Source organism: Eucyclogobius newberryi, unplaced genomic scaffold, assembly GCF_026437365.1.
Source record: "Eucyclogobius newberryi isolate DKJ021-1_F unplaced genomic scaffold, fEucNew1.0.hap1 SCAF_11, whole genome shotgun sequence".
Taxonomy (NCBI): Eukaryota; Metazoa; Chordata; class Actinopteri; order Gobiiformes; family Gobiidae; genus Eucyclogobius; species Eucyclogobius newberryi.
In genome coordinates, this window is record NW_027315735.1 from 8,478,918 (window position 1) to 8,496,007 (window position 17,090).

Sequence of the window (17,090 nt, forward strand, 5' to 3'; positions counted from 1 at the left end):
ACACTTCATGTTAATCAAGTTTAGACCTGCTTTAGTCCTGCTTTAGTCCTGGTTTAGACCTGATTCAGTCCTGATTTAGACCTGGTTTAGACCTGGTTTAGTCCTGGTTTAGTCCTGGTTTAGTCCTGGTTTAGACCTGGGTTGGACCTGGTTTAGAGTTCCTTCTGAACATCACTCACATGGAAGTGCAAGGCCTGTGGTGTGGCTCTGTCATTTTGGACAGTTTGGACAGAAACTGTTTTGAGAAGTAGCACAAATAGAAAAACGCCTGTGGACTTTTTATTGTAAATAGTGGTTTATTGCTTGTATATATCACAAGAATACTTTTATATGTTCATAATTGCACCTTGTGGTTCAGTTTGAACCTTTTTAAATGCTTGGTTGAGCATGTTTGAGGGTTTTACAATGAAAAAAAAACATAATTTTTCTAGACGGACTTTGTGTTTTCAGTGTGTGTTTAGGTCCAGTATGTTGAAATAGTATGTCAAATTAAAAAACTAACTAACAGATCATATAGGTGAGGTTGTGCTGAAAAAAAAAATACCCAACATTGGTCTGGTAAACATTTCTTAATGTAGTATATCAGGGCAAAATTGAAGGTAACCAAAAATGGCCACCTTCCCGTCACCAGACCTTTCTGCTCAGAGAATACATGTGACAAATTTCATTGGATTACACCAAACACACAAATGCCTTATTGGGTCCGTCCAGATACAAGAATGTTTGCAATCCTTACAAGAATTTTTCTGCTTTCAAAATTGCTGCTTTGTTAACAGCTCATTATGACCACACCCTGAGACTTAGGCAAAATATATTAAGAACTTTTGACTGCCTCAGTTTGGTGACCATCTGATAAAAACCCTCGGATAAGTCCGTTCAAATACGGGGACAGGATTTTTGATGTGTCAATTTTGAACCAAAATGGCCAACGCCCTGTGTAGTTTAGGGTGGGGCCATAATATATTTATTATCTTGAGATGCTTCTTGTCTACGATGAAAAAATGCCGTTGCCCCCTCCCATTTGGCGTAAAGTATTTCGATTTTCAAGAGGGCACCACTTGAAAATCTAAAATTACCTCTACACATGTGATTTTGTGGCCCTCCTGAGATGTATAAACAATTTCCCACCCCTCTCATCTGTCAAAACCTTCTCTTTCCCATTTGTTTTCAATATATGTAGGACAAAAAAAAATAATTGTGTGTTTCCGGTAACCCGACCGAACTGAATTTCAAATTTTAAAAAAACCGACCTTAACAATTTTATCGCATATTTACAGGCCGTCAGTTGTTGTTGTTGTTGTTGTTGTTTTATGGCGGTTGGCATCCGAGTGTTGCATTACCGCCAGACTTTATTCCTCAGACGTTTCGTAGTCCTCAGACTCTGTCGTAGGCCGTCAGTGGCGGGCCGTGGGTCTGGGGCTTGGGTCTTCAGTGAGGTCATACACAGTCCCACCCGAATAAATCCACCTCTTATTACCATCATATTACCATCATTATGATGCCATGGCTCTAGACGTTTAAACAGGCGTTGCTTTATCTTGTCCGCACTCGTTCTTCGCGCATTCTGTGTGCCGTTCTCCGTGTCCTGCCGTTGTCCACTCGTTCTCTGCACGTTTTCCGCGCGCGCGGTCCGTAAATATATATATTTTTAAATCATATTCTGATTATGTTTAGGCTAGCAGAGAAGGCCTTGCTGGTCCTGACGGCCCACCACTGCAGGCCGTACATTGAGAATGTCAAATTGTGAGAGAGAAAAAAATCCTCTGTGGGGATCGTAAGATATGAGTGTTTTTTCGATGTTACCGGAAACACACTATTTATTTTATTTGGCATTAATACAGTAGCTGTCCAGATTATCAATGCATTGATAAAATGTAGATATTATTCCCCTTGAAAGTTCTGACTCATAAGTCTTGATAAAAATTTCAGTCAGACGGTTATAATGGACAATACTTCGTTCAATTTCTTGGTTATAACATGTAAAGGTCAATTTGACACATTTGCGCTGTATTGTAAGGTTTTGCTTTTGGTAACTTCCTGTGTAACCGGAAGTCGTTGTCAAATGGAAGTCTACTTGACACTAAGGAAAAGACTCTAAGTAAAGTGAACAACAACAAATGGTGAAAACATGGGCAAAACACGTTGAAACTCAACGATCTAGCTACAGTCGACAGGGGAACAAGGTCTGTAGTTAAAATGACTGTATTCATGAACGATTCGAAATGTTTAACTGACAAATATGTTGTAAAAATATTGTACTAATGTAATGAGCTAGAAATACGGAATTTATTAAATTAATTTACGGACAAAATTTAATTATTTTTTATTTTGTTCTTGCCTAGCTCTTACGTTGGTTGAATGGCCATAAACCTGCATACTGTGTACGTACACGCCAAGAGAGGAGACTGTACGCTGGAGCAGGAATGAGACGCTCACAGTGTGTGGAGAGGAAACAAGTGAGGGGGGGGTTGGTAAGAAACATCACAGAACTTTGTGAAAGTATTAATTTGATCTATTTCAATTACATGAAAAAAATACTCAAAGTGCGATTAATTCCTTGCCCTAGTTCAAACATTTTGACTGTATGATGCCATCTTTATAAAATTAACTGTCTAAGTTCTGTTTTTATGTTTTTGAATCAGCCGTTTGTCAAGTTGGGGAGAGTCAGTGAATCAAGTGTAAGAAGTAACAGAAGCGGAGCCAGACATCCTAAACATTCGGGGCTTAGCCCAAAAAGAAAGGGAGGGGTTCATTCTGGCCAATATGATGTGGTTTTAGTGCAGTTACAGACAGTAACCCTCCAAAAGGCAAAGACAGCCTTTTTGCCTTCTTGCAGTGGTGGGCCGTCAGGGCAAGCAAGGCCTTCTCTGCTGGCCTAAACATAATCAGAACATGATTAATATATATATATATATATATATATATATAATTTTCCCACAAATATTTATTACATTATTCCCCAAAGTAAGAGTTTTACTCTCCATTTCATGGCTTTCCTCTTGTTGCACTGCTTATACCCCAGGTTCAGATTTGGAGGCTGGTCTTTATGTTAGAGCTTTTATCCAATCATATTCAGCCATCATGTGTTGCCAGGGTTCTAAAATCTGCCAAGGCCTTCAGACTCAATAGAGCTGGTGCTTATAGCTTATAGTAAATGGAAATGAAAATGATGCGTCAACCAATCAGCTTCAGAGTTGGCTCTTGTACGTCTGCTGCTGTTGCTCAGGAGCCATCTAGCAGGTGCATCACGTGCACGTCTTTTGATTGGATCACCAATATTGAGAAGCAGGTCCTATGGGCAGGGTCTGCAGAACCTCAAAAACTCTGAACGAGGAAACTGGATGTGACAGACACATTAATCCGTGTATTACTAAGCTGTTTTTTCAACCCACAATGTGGAAGGAGGACAATATATCGATATAATTATAATGCCTTTCTCAAGATGAACTTTTCAAGAAAAGTTAGACATTGTAAGGAGAGGTCGTCCTACGCCGACGCTGTTACAGGCGGGTTTGTACCCGCGTTAAGCACTCACAGAGCGGACACCCGCGTTAAGCAGTCACGGAGAACGATGTGGAGAACGAGCGGAGAACACACGGACATCGGCACAGAGAAGGTGAGGCAACGCCTGTTTAAACTGCGTTTCTGTCTAAATGTATAGTGTCTAGAGCCATGGCATCATAATGATGGTAATATGATGGTAATAAGACGTGGATTTATTCGGGTGGGACTGTGTATGACCTCATTGAAGGCCCAAGCCCCAGACCCATGGCCCGCCACTGCTTCTGAGAGAGCTCCTCCCTCCAAAAAACGTTGAACAGAACAGCAGAGGTGACATTTAGTTATTCAAGAAATTGTACATCTTGGTGTTCTTTAAAACAATCAGTGACAAAACAAATATGAAAAACATGCCCCTGACAGGGCTCAAACTTACAACACTAATGTCCACAGACTCATGCTCTGCTGTCTAGGCTAGTCGGCCTTGTAAGTAGAAGTTAGTCTGAGGAACAAGTTCGTCGGTGACCGGTTTGTCCTGTTTAGCTTTGTAGAAGCTGCTTTAGCTTTGTAGATGAATAAAACCTGAGCCACTGCTACACCGACCACAATGAATTCATGGTTTGAACGATCATGTGCTGTTGTCTATTCTACGTTAGATAAACTTTGTTTTTCAGCACATGTTCTGAATGTCTCTTTTTTCCAGTCAATCTGCTCTTGTGTCCTTCACTTTTTGCAAAACCTCAGTTAAATGATGTAGAAAAGGCCAAATTGCATGACGTGCTGTAAACACCGTGCACTTTCTACGCTCCCGCCCACTTTCTACATGCAGCCAATCATAAATCAGTTCAACAAAAATAACCAATGAAACAGGTAAAGATAATTGAAGCCACTGCTGGATTCGAACCCTGGCCCCCCAACGCTCTACCTGTAGCGCCAACCACTTAGTGACTAGTGAAAGCCAGGGCATGGATCTGCCCATGAACAATAATGAGAAGTCCACAAGACCTTGAGAGACCAGTTAAGAAGTTCAACAGCAACCTGCAACCAATGATCACAGATGTTCTCTGTGTTGATGATGCAAGGGACAGTGGAGACATGGTGGTTCACTTATGCAATAAAATGGTTGATTTAGGCTATAATCAACTTTTTAAATGTTTAATAACAAATAATTATTTGAACACTGTTTGATTTTTAAAATGTTCCCACTTATAAATTATGGAGGGGTCTGAAATTCTGTCATATGTGCAATTGCTGTTGGAATTCATGTGCAATTACTGTGAAATTCATGTGCAATCTATGTGCTGTCGTGACACATATTCATGTGCAATTACTGTCGGGATCACATGCAATGGTATTTATTTATTTATTTATTTGTCTATGGGAGTTTTTATTTATTTATAGGAGATCTTCTACTGAAAGTGTTTTTCAGACTTCCTATAAGTGATCTGTTCTTCTGTATCTACCTCTGTATCTACCTGCGTTGCACCAATGAAATTTCCCCATGTGGGACAATAAAGGAATATCTTATCTTATCTTAAATCTTCATCGTATCTAAAATAAAAGAAAATCTGGAAATCACATTATATGATTTATAAATAATTTATTTGTAAGTTGTTGCTGCAAATAAATATTTGGAACACCTGAGAAAATGTATGTTAATATTTGGTACAGAAGCCTTTGTTTACAATTACAGAGGTCAAACATTTCCTGTAGTTCTTGAGGTTTGCACACACTGCAGAAGGGATTTCGGCCCACTCCTCCACACAGATCTTCTCTAGATCCTTCAGGTTTCGGGGAGGCCACTCCAGAACCTTGATATGCTTCTTACGGAGGAACTCCTTGGTTATCCTGGCCGTCGGGTCATTGTCATGTTGAAGGACCCAGTCATGCCCCATCTTCAATGCTCTGACTGAGGGAAAGAGGTTGTTACGAAAAATCTCGCTCTGTATGGCCCCATTCATTCTCTCCTTAATACAATGCAGTCATCCTGTTCCCATGTAGTTCTGGGCTGATTCCTAACCATTCTTATCATCATTGATACCCCACGTGGCGAGATCTTGCATTGAGCCTCAGTCCAAGGGAGATTGACAGTCATCTTTAGCCTCTTCCATTTTCTAATAATTGCATAATTGTAACACTTTTACACCAGTCTGCTTGCAAATTGCCAGAGTAAAAGCCTTATGTCCAACATTCCTGTCACTATGGCAAAGCTCTGAGATAATCTGCAGGTCACTAGAATATGATCGTAATATTTGCTCTCACTCAAAATTATATATTCTTAAATATCAGATTTGAAATTTTATTTTTTGTCTTTTGTAGGCTATGTATTTGATTTAGTAGCATTTTGTGCAATGCTTTTGAGGCGCAATGTTAGTCTTGTGTTGTCCGTCTCACCAACTCTTTGGTGATATGGTGTTTCCTCTTGTTTTTTTGGTGTTTCCTCTGGTGACAGCCACTTCCACGATGCATGTTAAAGGCGTTATGAACGATTTTTCGCTGATTTGAGAACTCAGTCGTGCGGACTGACACAACTCCCCCTGTGCGGACTGACAACACACACGTTTGTTTATCAGCGCAACGGATCGCATCTCTCCTCTCCCGTAGATTTCCGTCTCTTCGGAGCCAGCTCGAACTGTCTTTCTCCGTCTTAATTTTGTCCTGTACACTGAGGGAACTATATTATGATAGACCCATGCGCTTAGACACGGGGAAACGTGCTGCTCTCCTGGGGACGAGCCAACGCGGCTGCAGGTGAGCAGTAGGTGCATCCTATGATTGATACGTGGCAGGACTAATCGGCTGTTCATGCTACGAGGAAATGAGACTCAGATTTGGGCCAAAAAAATCGTCCATTACGGCCTTTAAGGAAAAGTCAAATGCATGATCAAAACAACAAAATAATAACAAATTATTGCACAACTTTGCAAAGCGCAATATGGGAAAGAAAAAGGATCTCTCTAGTGTCTAAAAGTGTGCAAAAGTTGTATGCCTTGGACAAGGTATGAAAACCTTTGATCTTTCACGACAAATTAAGCGTGATCATCGTATTAAGAGATTTGTAGCTGATTCAGAGCACACACAGATTTGTGCAGATAAAGGCACAATGAGGAAGAATTCTGCCAGACAATTACATCGGATTAAGACAGCAGCTGGTACAATGCCATTTCAAAGCAGCAAACAGGTATTTGAAGCTGCTGGTGCATCTGCAGTTCCGCAAACATCAAGGTGTAGGATCCTCCAAAGGCTTGCAGTTATGCATAAACCTTTTATTCGGCAACTCTTAACCAATGCTCACAAGCAGAAACGGCTCCAGTGGGCCCATAAATAAATGAAGACTAATTAAAAACAGTCTTGTTCACTGACGAGTGCAGTGCAACCCTGATGGATGCAGTGGTGGATGGTTGGTGGACAGCCACCATGTCCCAAAAAGGCTGCAATGTCAGCAAGGAGGAGGTGGAGTCATGGTTTGGGCCGGAATCATGGGGAGAGAGCTGGTCGACCCCTTTAGGGTCCCCGAAGGTGTGAAAATTAATCTGTAAAGTATGTGCAGTTTCTGACTAACCACTTTCTTCCATGGTACAAAAAGAAGAATCATGCTTTCCGTAACAAAATCACCTTCATGCATGACAACGCACCATCTCATGCTGCAAGGAATACCTCTGCATCATTGAATACCATGAGCACAAAAGAAGAGAAACTCATGGTGTGGCCCCCATTCTCTCCTGACCCAAACCTTATTAAGAACCTTTAGAGCATCTTTAAGCGAAAGATCTATGAGGGCGGGAGGCAGTTCACATCCAAACAGTCCTATGTTAAAACGTAACTCGACCCGTTATGCCCCGTTCAGACCGCAGACGCCTATTTGCGCGTTACGCAGAAGTTGGACGCCTGTACATTGAAAGACAAACGCAAATAAGCCGCTTTCTCGATGCAGCGGAGCAGAGCCGAAAATAATAAGCAGACGCGCGTTCGCCGCGTGCGCATGCGCAGTGGAGGTGTTGTCAGTCTGGCTTCTCTAATGGCGGATCAAAGTTGAGAGAGTGCCTTTTGCGTATTTGCTTTTCAAAGCCCAAAAACGGAGACGCTCGGCGGCGTGTCTGATCCACCAGTGATCCGAGTTGAGTCAATACCATAATTTGCTTCAGGACTGGATAAATCTCGCTCTCAGCTGTAGTTTCGTTTGTCCCGGGTCCTGTTTGATGACTTGTTTTCCCGCATTGGTGCGCGGATATGTACCAGGACAACAACTACAGGCGCCTGTCCATCTGTACATCAGGTCAGTACACAAATATTCATGTCTGAGCGCAATGATAAAGTGTATCTGAAGTGTATCTGCTGTGTATGTGCTTGTGTATGTGTATAAAACCAATGAAAAGTACATAGATAGTAAAAATTAAACATAGTTTCCATAGCGTTAATATTTTGTTATAGTGCACCATTTTATATTCGGTTGTGGTATATTTAATGAAAGTACAAGTAAACTAAATTTAGGCTATATAGTTATTTGTTTGTTTTATTATTCAGATCTCTTGCCACTGGCGAAACATTTTGAGGCATTGAAGCTTATACGCCCATCAAAGCGTCTAAAACGCAAAAGCGCACCCGCCGCGCCACGCTCCACACCGAATCGCGCCGCAAATAAGCGGAAACCGCGCCGCAAAAACGCAGCAGGTGTTCGACGCGCATTTACATAGACTTTGTATGTAAACTGGACGCTTATGCCGCACCGGTCTGAACGGGGCATTAAATTCAGTAAATATGACCTGCTAATGCTTCTAATTTAACAAATGACAATTTTCAGTTCTTTACAACAATATCATGGATCTGGTGTGCATTATAATTTAGAACAGTGCATTTTAAGTTTCTATTTTAAAAAATCATCATTGGGAGGTTTGGTCAATAACATTCGGATTGTACTCTAAAGGTTGATGACTTAAATATTATGATAAGAAAAGATAAGCCTTTATTTGTCCCACGGTGGGGAAATTCCAGTGTTGCAACACAGAGTAGGTACAGAAGTAAATAATCAAAGCGGATAACTTATAAAAAAAAACACACACACACTAGAAAAACTCTTAATGACTAATTTATATTGATTATTTGGCAAAATCAGAGAAAAATGTAATTTGCTTAATTATTTGGAACGCAGTGTAAAGATATGCAAAAATGCAGCATAGATAAGTGACAGAAAATGCAGAAAAAGCTGGGGAAAACCCTGGAAGTTGTGTCTAATTTACTCCAGCTTTTGATGTAAGTGCTATAGTGCTATATAAGTGCTATAGCACCATAAACTTGGAATTACTTAATGTCTTTTTGTGAATCGCTGAGAACCACCTCATGAAGAAAGAGTATAATTCAATTTTTATTTATCAAAAACACGTGTTATGTTTGGGTGGTGTCAGTCGCTCACATAGCAGACCCCTGCGAGCCGGACCCTGCTGGCCATAGAAACGCAATCCGCCATAAACTAAAGTGGCCTGAGACGTTCCAAAGTGAACCGGTCAGGGAGACAAGGGCAAGTGGAAAAGCAGGTTAAGTTAGTTACCTTCCATCAAAGAAGTAGAACTTGCCCTTGCCATTCTTCTCTCCGTGAGTGAAGTGTCCCTCAAAGCGGTCACTGGAGGAGTAGGTGACCGTGCAGAAGCCATGGGGAACACCATCCTCGTCTAAAGGACCTGCAAACAATGTACATGACATGCTGGTCAATAAACTGCATTTACTTTTACTTTAAATATGCAGTCAACGGGCCAACTAGTTGCACTGCTCCAGAAGATAATGCCGGCGCTTACAGCTGATGCTGGAGTTGCAGTCCCTTCCATCACTATGGAAAGAGAACAGCCAACAAAGACAAGAAGCTGGTAAACCATGAGGTCTCAAAGTGAAGTTTCTGAACCACTGTGAGAAGGAGCATGTCATGAAGGCTGAAAAAGTTGAAGGAGACCTCCAGTACAAAAGGCAAGGTCTGTCATGTACCCTCCTTGTGAAATTCGTCAAACAACAAGCAAAGGTTCACCCCGTATGTGAGGAATTCAGGAGGAGACAACTGAGGCATGGCTCCTCACACCCAGTGAATTTTGAAGGTAAAAAGCACATGCTCAAAACACCAGCAGAGGCAGAAGTGCTCCTCAAAAAAAAAATACAAAACACAGAACTGAACCGCATCAAGAGATGGATCCATCAACATGGGGCAATGGTAATGGGCGAGTTTGGGTAATACATTCATGTTGTTTTGAAGAGACTAATGGTTTGTGCGGGACATATTTAGGCCCGACCCGAAGGAAGAGAATCGTCCTGGTGAGGGACTTATAGAAATTGTATCCGGAGGCCAGAAATACAAAAATCGAGTAGTAAACAAGGACAAATATGCATGTGAGCAGTATCAAAAATTAGAACTTTGATTAGAGCGTTAATGATGATATGCAAATGTAGTGGCTAGCTAATAAAATGGTATCTAAATGATATTTAGAAATTCATAAATACAATCTATTTGTCGCAGGCAACTGTAAGACAACAGGTTAATTTGTGACCAGGCACAGTTTACGTTATTATTCTTTTTTTCTCCCACAAACCACCCCAATTTTGATCCCCTGAACATTAAAGAAAACTGATTATTTTTCGAACCAAAATTCAGGATTGGTGAAAAGTTTTTTGGTAACAAAAAATTTATGACGCAAAATGACTCGCTAGCGCCACCTAAAATTTCAAAATACATCACACTAAAAAATTGGTACAACCTCGTACTTTATTTATTTCCACCTTGGGTTTTGAATTGAAAAAATTTACTTTAGCATAAACTGTTGAAATTTGGCACACTTATTCTCCACACCACACGAAACATAAAAGCCAAAGTGGACATAACTATCTCGAACCGTGCGTTCATGAAAATGTTGAATGAAGTAGTATGAAATTGGTAGTTTGTGAGGGAGGGATGATGTAGAGGTGTGCTCTCCACGGCTCGTACCCCGCGGTTGCAATGGGGGCGATGGCCTTTATTGCTGCACGTGGCTTAATTATTTTTGACATCCGACTTTATTACAGCTTAGAAGCATTGTTGCGGCTAAGAGGATGCAGCACAGAAAAACTCTTTACTTTAATAATTGGAGTGGAATTCATTCCATGGAATGTGAGGAGCCATTGTCCTCTCTTCTTATTGGCTCGAGCCATGGAACGGAATCATTCCAAGAAACGCAAGGAGCCATTGTTCTCGCATGGTTTCTTATTGCTTCGAGCATGGAATGGAATTCATTCCATGGAACACTCAAGTCTTTGCTTTCACCTGGTTTTCCATGCTCAAGCAAATTATAAGAAACCAGGCGAAAACAAAGGCTCGAGCATTTCTTTTCGCCTGGTTTCTTAGGAAGGCGGTCGCTTCCCCGTGCGCGAGAGGAAGGCGGTTGCAGGCAAGATATTCAGGGATTTGGGTGTCTATATACTTGACCACCTCTTTCCCTTCAGTCTCCTCTGGAATACTGACAATCCGCAGGTCACCTCCAGTGCTCTCCCCAGGATTTTTTAAAGGGATGGTAAATATGGCTCATACGGGGTCGGATTTTCCTCCAAGGATGGTTTAACGTACCGTCATAATTTCCAAAGGTAAATACACCCTAAACATACTATTACATGGTGTATAGACCTAAACATACAATTACATGGTGTATAGGCGTAAACATACTATTACATGGTGTATAAGCCTGGACATACTATTACATGGTGTATAGACCTAAACACACTATTACATGGTGTATAAGCCTAACCATACCAAGCCTCGAAATAACGGGCCGGACACGGTCAATGACCGGCGCAAAAATCAGTTTTGACCGACTCCAAAATCAACGCTCCGGACACAATGACAGACGCAAATTTTTCGCCGTAATATACATTTTTAAAAGGCAAAAACAGCACGGTGAACATGCCCAAAGCGATTCCTATGCACAAACTCGGGCGCGCTATACTACAGAGCACGATTATTGCTGTAGTTATACAGCAAGCGGAAGGCAGCGGAGCGCATGTGCGCGGGCATTTCTATCGCTTAAGTTTCGTTTTGACAGACATGCCGCTTCGCAGTCTTCTCGCTTCTCATTGGCCGAGCGGTGTCCGTGATCTAATGTCGATGAAAGCGGGCATCTGATTGGCCGCTGCGTTCGGTTGTACTCGGAAATGCCCGGTCTAATTTTGCGCCACAAGTGATATTGAGGTTGGCGTGCGTCAATCTCCTCAGTTCGCAATTCAGTCTTTTTAAAGTTGTTTGCAACAAAAGCTGTAATTTTGCACATTAGGGACAATGTCAATGTGGAAGTATCCAAGGGCCCCAAGGGCCCCGCCCCCTTTGGAGTTGTTAGCATTGGGGCAATGTATATATGTTAGTAGTTTATTTTGTAGGCTGTGATTTTATATATTCCACAAGATCTCCTTGTGTCAAATGCAGGTAAACAGTATTTATTTTGTATCTAAGAAACATTATTATATTAAATTAAACAGTATTAAACATCATGATCTCTGGTTTATAGGAATTCAGTATTTGTGCTCTTCATATCAAATAACAGATAAGTACTTTAAATTGTTTTACATGCTAATAACCAGGTTTAAAACAACACATTTATCTTGTTCTTATGACGCTGCGATGCCGCGCGCGCTTGTGGGCCCCTGAAATTGCTGGGGGGCCCCTAACTTTTTCCAGGTAGGGGGCCCCCCTGGCCCCTAACTTTGAAAATCTATTTCTCAGCCTGTAAATGATAAAGAGACATGTTAATAAAAGTTCATTTTTCATTAATTATGTTATTCTGTTTTCCTTTCCTTGTGACCGATTCAGAATTAGCCATGACATGTTGTCAACATGTCATGTTGACAGCGACGTAAAAATAATTATTTCAAGGCTTGCATACTATTACATGGTGTATAAGCCTAAACATACTATTACATGGTGAATAAGCCTAAACATACTATTACATGGTGAATAAGCCTAAACATACTATTACATGGTGAATAAGCCTATCATCCATGAAGAAATTTGAATAGTGGCTTCCCAAAACTTAATGGGATCATGGAAATGATAAATACAAACAAAAATATAATATAAAATAATAATAAATATAAACAAAAACGCATAGTCATTTAAATGTATTACCAATAGGCGGTATATAATACAACAATAACACAATCATGAAAATGTGTACAGTTTTAGCCAATGAAAGTATCATGCTGAACTTGGATAAATCAACTCTTCTTGGCCTTCATCTATTGGACACAGGCAGCCTCATAGTCAAGATCATCAGGGTTATTTGGACCTACAATTGCCAGGAGCATCAGGTTATCTAAAGTAGTTTTAAGAGAGAAAATTGTAGCCCTTACTTTGGCCAAAAAGAAACAAAGGGAGACAAAGCTAAATGATCTGCAAGAAAAACTAAAACTGATTGAGGTAAAACATGCCAGGAAGGGGAATCCTCAAGTGCTACAGGAAATTAAACAAATAAGAGGAGAAATGAATGACCTGACCTCATAGGAAATAGTTAAGGGCATTATTGAGAGTGGATCAAAATTTTCGAAAAATTATTAGCCTGGAAACTAACCTGAAAACAATAAGCAATTTTTCAAATACGAGACAATCAGTGTAATGCAATCTTAACCAAACTAGACCAAATTCAATCATTTAAATCTTTCAATAAAAAACGAATTAAAAAAAATAAGAAGCTGAACTACAAGGTGCAATCAAGAGAACAATAAATCAAGACAACCCTAAATCTCCGGGGAGTAAGTGTAAAAATACTTTGTGTCTGGATTTTTCGCATCACAGTGAACCCTCGTTTATCGCGGGGGTTACATTCCCAAAAGAACCCGCAAAAGGCGAAATCCGTGAAGTAGAAACCTTTATTTTTTCACAGTTATTATACAATGAAATACTCCATAAAACATTGAAGCTCACGCGCGCCGCTCTCACCGGCTTTTCCCGCAGCTCACGCGCCACGCTCTCACCGGCCTCTCCCGCAGCTCACACGCGCCGCTCTCACCGGCCTCGCAAACTCCAATTTGGCAAGGCAGTGAAGACGCGGAGAGACTGTTTAGCCAATCAGAATGCAGAACACAAGGCTTGATGCAAATCCGTGAAGCAGCGAGACCGTGACACTTCGGAATTCAGATGCAAGTCCAGTTGTAACAGCTCCACACTATGAGACTGACGCAGCTGCGATGGTTTTCAAGTAGAGATGACTGGGACCAATTAAGCATGACAGAAAATCAGGAAAATTTGGCTAAAAATGAGTCCACAGCTCTAAACGAGCAAAACAGCTGTTTAATTGATAGCTTTTTGCCACGCAGTACACAAAGAATGTGATGTCACTGAGAGTGGTCGAAATTTTAATCCTGGAGATAATGCGGAGTCCACGCCTGGCTGCAGACTAGAGATGTCAAGATTATTAGGTTAATAGATGATTGTGATTATTCAGGACACAATAGAATTGTGAGAACCAAAAAAATAACCATTTCAATTTAGAAAAAAAATATGTCTTTTACGTTCAATATACAGCCTAAAAACAAGACCTAAATATAAATAACTTTTTTTCATCTGGCTGTTGTCACATTTAACTTTATTTTGTCTTTCAGAAAATTCAATTTCACTGCTCACAAACTTGAGGAATAGTAACATATTAGACCACAGGAATGAAAGCAAATTCAAGATTTCACTGTTGTTTGGTCACAGTCTCAATAATCGTGAATAATCGGAACAGTATGTCATGACATCCCTACTGCAGACCTTCACCAGAAGGACCCTCACTTTACCTTCATCCACAGGTCCCCGTTTATTTTTGCATTAATTTACTCTTCTGTTTATTAGGGGTTAATTAAGGAAATGGAAAAAAAGAAAAATAATCATTTCTTGGAGATGGTTTCAAACTCACAGCACAGCAGTTGACTGTACTTGATATCGGACAACATACGCACTATCCACTCGACAACCAAAACATTGGGTAAACCAAGCAAGGTTACTTAATCTGAGCGATGCACTTCAAATACATAGTTAGAAACATGTTTTCGGAACAAGAAACTTAATTATGTAAATATCATGGAATGATAACAACTGTAGATGTACTTTGTCCGTGTGCGTTGCAGTAGACCCTGGTTAAGATCAGACACAAGCTATTACTGTTAAGGTTAGGAAAAGGGTTTGGGATTGTTTAATGTTAATTATTTTAAAATGTTGTACTGTTACAAAAATACAACAATAGCCTACTTTAGGTATGTCAGAATCCGCTAGAGGCAAACTGCCAATTCAGTGCTGCAGGCCCGCCTGTGACCGTCTTCCACGGGACTGCGTTTGACAACTTTTACAGAAATTGCTCCTCTCGTGACACAAACCAATACCATCCATCGAAATTGTGCTACAACTGTAAATCACCATCTAAGTCACGCCCACGTGACCTTCTTATGATGATTGACGGCAACATATAAGTAGGAGAAAGTTTTGAAAATGTACTTCACGGAAATTCTGAAAATATACAGGTAAGATCATATGTCACCCCAATTATTTATTTATTTTAATGAACCATAAACTACAGAAAATGAAGCCTGCGTAAATTCAGCCTGGAAGACCGAACTCCATTTACGTCCACTGCTACGCCAGGGCTGCCTGCCCCTCCAGCTCAACCAACGCACCTAATCATCCTCTACCCTCACCATATCCACCACAAGTCTCCAGGCCCTGGGGGGAGACATCTAAAACAATTAGATTATGGAGTGCCCATGATCGCGATGTCTTCCGAAGGGGTCTGATCGTCAAATAACTCACGTAATAAAGCTTACTATGTCTGTCTGACTCTCCAGGGGTGAAATGTGTGATCTAATGCAACAAACCTCTCATGAAAATGTATTAAAGCCAAATATGTTTTTTTAGCGGCCCCACTATTGCATGTATAGTCGAGGCATGCTACCCGGGAGGTCCACGTAGGCCATCGGGTCATAAATATTTGCATGGCATCATTCAAAATGCTTGTTGCTTGCCCTAACTATATGAAATTATACAGGTATTGAAAACACATGTCCAGAAAATTCAGATATAAGACTCTGTTATCTCCTTAATTAATACAATTAATAACTTGGAATATCAACATTTAATGAAACCCTTTCAATCACTTTTTGACATATCAGAAAATAATATTATGTGGTTAGATGCATGAATCCAGTAACACTGACTGACTACACAGCTTTTTGGCTGAAATGTGTGCCTCATTTTGACACTCTTAAAACCTTACCATGACTTTTCTGACTGTAAATCTATTGTAAATCTGACCCTTTTGACATTTTTTTCTAATGTACCTACCTACTGTACATACACTGTACAAAAATCTATAATAGTTGTCATTTAACAATGTGAAAACACTTTTACATGAACAATGATGATAGGTCTTGATTAAACTCCAGTATAAGTGTTTTATATTGTTTAGTCTACTTTTTGTTTTCTGTGAGGGACATGTGGATGAAGGTAAATCACGTGAGTGTTCTCCTGGTGATGGTCTGTAGCCAGATGCCTCTCCACCCGTGCGCATGTCAAGCGGATCGATCTCAAATCCAGTCCGCTGCTCTTGCTCCGAGCCGGCCCTGCACTTTACAAACTCACAAATGTGCTTAGCTGCAGCTCAAACCGCACAAGCGGGAAAAGCTCCGAAGCTTCCTAACATGGTTCCACAGTTGACAATGTCGCTGAAGTCACAGTACCTTCCACGTTCTCCTCCAGCGACTCTTCATCGCTATCCATGTTGCTGCTAGGACTAGAGTGTACCTTCTTCTTCGCATTATTATTGTGTGTTTACTGAAGACTGCGCGCCAAACATTGCTGCCTTCCACTGGTGATAGTGCGCTATTACACTTTACGAGAGCGCAGTATCGAAAATATCATGTCTGCGTTATAAATTCTATCAGTGCTCTGTACTCCTCCTACTGATGGAAATATGGGCCAAGCAAAGTCTTCACTGACCATTTAAATCCAAGATCAAAGCGGTGGGGGAAAAAAGCTATCCTCTCTGGACTGTGAACCTGTTACTCTCTATTAAAACATAGGGGACAGTTTTTTCTTTTCACACTGGCAGGCCGCTATTATGTTTACCAATCAAGAAGAGGTCCGATGCTAATACAGAGTGTTTTCAGAACTAGCTCTTTCCTGTTGTTTCCCCAGGGTGTATTGTCTCCCCCAGTGCAGTGAGGTTCAGTGCTAGTGAGGCACTGACTCTTTCAGAGTTAGATTTACAAATGAGAATGAACCCAAAAGAGCACCTTAAACATACTTTAATTGACAACAGACAATGATTTATGCTATATATCTCATATCAGCAAACATTCTGATTAATTGAATATTATTGTTCCATATTGGATTAAAGGGAAAATTACATACCTGATGACAAATATTAACAGTTATTATAAGAACTTTTTTTTTCCTCCCAATTCAGTTTGCAGCGCACAGGCCAAATCCAGGCCACCAAGTAATATGGTCTGACCTATTATGGTAAAATAGGCCATGGGCCGAACCATATTGCATATTAAAATGAGTTTGTTTCCAACAGAATCAGATGTTGTAATCCCATTTATGTTTAAGACCTTAAGTCCTG

At 40.6% G+C, this 17,090-nt stretch overlaps 1 protein-coding gene across 3 annotated transcripts in view; it reads right to left on the reverse strand.

Annotated features, from left to right (window-relative positions):
- setd7 (SET domain containing 7, histone lysine methyltransferase) overlaps nt 1–16,269 on the reverse strand; it is a 42,934-nt gene extending 26,665 nt beyond the window's left edge. For all 3 annotated transcript variants that reach the window (XM_072435404.1, XM_072435396.1, XM_072435389.1), the window contains exons 1-2: nt 16,204–16,269; nt 9,044–9,173 (exon numbers count right to left, since the gene is read on the reverse strand). In XM_072435404.1, the coding sequence (XP_072291505.1) occupies nt 9,044–9,173; nt 16,204–16,243 (170 nt within the window). In that variant the 5' untranslated portion in view covers nt 16,244–16,269. The remainder of the gene's footprint in view (nt 1–9,043; nt 9,174–16,203) is intronic.
- Between the last annotated feature and the right edge of the window lie 821 nt (nt 16,270–17,090).